This window comes from Lactuca sativa, chromosome 8 (genome assembly GCF_002870075.4).
Source record: "Lactuca sativa cultivar Salinas chromosome 8, Lsat_Salinas_v11, whole genome shotgun sequence".
Classification (NCBI taxonomy): Eukaryota; Viridiplantae; Streptophyta; class Magnoliopsida; order Asterales; family Asteraceae; genus Lactuca; species Lactuca sativa.
Genome location: NC_056630.2, coordinates 125892325 through 125895183, shown reverse-complemented (window position 1 = coordinate 125895183; position 2859 = coordinate 125892325). Strand labels below are relative to the sequence as shown.

The window sequence follows — 2859 nt, the reverse complement described above, 5'->3', positions numbered from 1 at the left end:
CTAATACAATGATTTTAGTTTTTGATTTCGTTGATTATAAACTTCAATAAATACTAATTTGAATTTGATGAAAATTGGTATTAGGATCAATGTCACAAAAGATTTTATGAAGAAAAAGATACAAATGTTGGAATTTATACAAGTATAATCTAATAACTTTATAATATATCGACTTGTTGAAATTCATATATTTTTAAAAGGGGTTTGTTGAATTTTGTGGTGTATAATAATAATAATAATAAATAAATAAATAAAAACTTTGTTGAATTTCATATCAATTAATAAAGGTTGTTACTGATTGGCTTTTGATTGAGTCAATGCCCGTCTGAATCATATACAATCATAAATCTGACTCAAAAATAATATTAGAGAAACAAGGACCAAATAAAATACTTCTAACCGTATACCCAACCTTTTATGATATCGAATCTATCTCTTCTAATAAATGAAACCTAAAAATGACATGTGTCAGTTTTTTAGAATGTCTTTTTGACATGTGACATTTTTATATGATTTTTATTATTTTATTTTTTGATAACAAATCAAATTCAATTCAAAATTTGAAAATACAAAATCATATCATAATAACATTATTATGTTTATTTTGCTTAACAAATTAATTCATAATTACTTACAATCGACAATTGTTTTTTATGACTTTTTTTTTATTTATATAAAAAATTTAAATATATCAAACGGAAGTTTTCAAATGGATTATATATTTGAATGTAAGGAAACTATACAAAACTTAAAAATGGATACCCAATACCATTATTGGTTTTCTGGTTTTGGTTATGGGCTATAGATTGTTTCCGCTTCCCAGCCCAGTTTTGCGAACGGGCCTTACCCTAGATCAACGGTCTGAAATCAAACACAATTGATCTAACGTCATATTATATGTAGAGTGTGCAGCATCGTTTAGGGTTTAGGAAAGAAACTGCTGTAATTCGGAGTTGCAATCTTCGATCTCCAATATCCGTTAACTGTTGATACGTTCGAACCAACATGGTGAGTTTCTCGTTTCACAATTCTATCATAATCTGATGCTAAATGCAATATGTGTGTATGTGTGATAATGGATTTATCGAACATTATAGGGTCTGTCAAACGATTTCGATCTGCTTAACCCTCCAGCTGAGTTGGAGAAGAAGATGCATAAGTTGAAACGTCTGGTCCAGTCACCAAACTCTTTCTTCATGGTATCTAGGCTTCTTTTACTTTTTTTTTTCTATACAAAACCCTAATTTGTATCTAACAACTTATAATTTTGCAATTACAGGACGTGAAGTGCCAGGGTTGTTTCAACATGTGAGTTTTAATCTTATTTTTGTTGTATTTTCTTTCAATTCGTGTTTACCCCTTTTTGATCTCTTTTGATGTTGGTGTGCACAGCACAACTGTATTTAGCCACTCCCAAACCGTGGTGGTATGTGGAAACTGTCAGACGGTGTTGTGCCAGCCGACCGGTGGTCGTGCCAGACTAACTGAAGGATGCTCTTTCCGGCGGAAGGGTGATTGATCATGGAAACGGTTTTGCTTTATTATGGATAATCAGAAACTATTTGGGTTACGAAAATCTTTATGATAGGTTTTTATGTTAGATTTGTGAGATCACAAAACTTGCTATAGCTTGATTGATAACTTATTTCTGTAATTGGTGATGAAGTTTTGGAATTTTTTATATTATCGTTTGTTTCTATAAGATATCCTCGTTTTGTTTCTTGATTCCTTCCTCAGACAAGCTTTTGTTTTGTTAATTGTGAGGCATTTCAATATTTCTTTGACTATGTTATTGTCTATCTTGTTTCATGAGTTAAATTTAGAGATAGAAATCGTGGTTCACGACTTCATATGTATGATTCAAGTGTTGATCTTAATAAAATAAGTCATGTTTTATGTATGGCTTTATGCAATAAGCCAATCATTGTGGTCAGTACTGTATTTTCAATGATACAATATACATCATTTCCAAGGTGAAAAACATGTATTTTTTGTGCCATTGTGACTGGAAAAGATAATTGTAAAATCAAAAGAATTATTGTAAATTACACGAACGGCCCCTGGGTTTGGGTTAGTCTGAGTGCCAACGTCTTACAAAAGGAAATGAAAGAATTATGAGAAGAAAACACAACTTGTATGCACATGCCATTTTCTTATTGTAAGAAATGAAAAGAAATGTGAGAAGACTAGAACTCGAGACATGTTTAGTGTAATGTACGTGTCTTACCGATGAGCAAAATAATATTTTATAATTAGCGTTGCATGAGTTACATTTTTGTAATTAACACAATGTATATAATTAACACTACATTGAGTAATGTACAAGACTTGCACCTAAAATAGTCTTTGAAGTTGTGCTTACTTTTTCTTAAGTTTTGTACATAAAAATTGAATTCAATCTTTTGTTACAAATTTGTAAGTTCCTATTAAAATATCAATCTATAAAAAAAATATTGAGATCAGTGATACCCATTGTTATTTTTAATATATAAATAAAATAAAAATAAAAATAATATATATGATCTTGTAAATCTCTTTTAAGTATTCCATTGTAATTTCATTATTTATCATTGTTTTTAGTAAAACGATGTAGTCAACAAAAAATATTTAATCCGTATAAATAGAAAAAAAAAACAAATAAAGTTAACATGTTCGAAGAAACCGAAAAAAAGAAAAAAAAGACTATTTAGAATGCGTTTGGTCGACAAAAAATGATTGGAATCGGAAGGAAAGGAATTTCAATTCTCTCAATTTCATGCATTTGGTTCAACTTAAGGAAGGCTTCATACCTTGGAAACTAGATTCCTTCAAGAAACATATGGAAATAATTTAATACCATTTAGGAAAGTAAAACATTAC

General features: G+C 29.5%; 1 protein-coding gene across 1 annotated transcript; it reads left to right on the top strand.

The window, feature by feature from the left end:
• Window positions 1-849: 849 nt before the first annotated feature.
• On the top strand, window positions 850-1725 carry LOC111889260 (40S ribosomal protein S27-2). Its single transcript, XM_023885394.3, has 4 exons — window positions 850-1008; window positions 1098-1199; window positions 1280-1308; window positions 1393-1725. The coding sequence occupies exons 1-4, from the start codon at window positions 1006-1008 to the stop codon at window positions 1517-1519; spliced, it is 261 nt and encodes an 86-aa protein (XP_023741162.1). The 5' UTR covers window positions 850-1005; the 3' UTR covers window positions 1520-1725.
• The last annotated feature ends 1134 nt before the right edge of the window (window positions 1726-2859 follow it).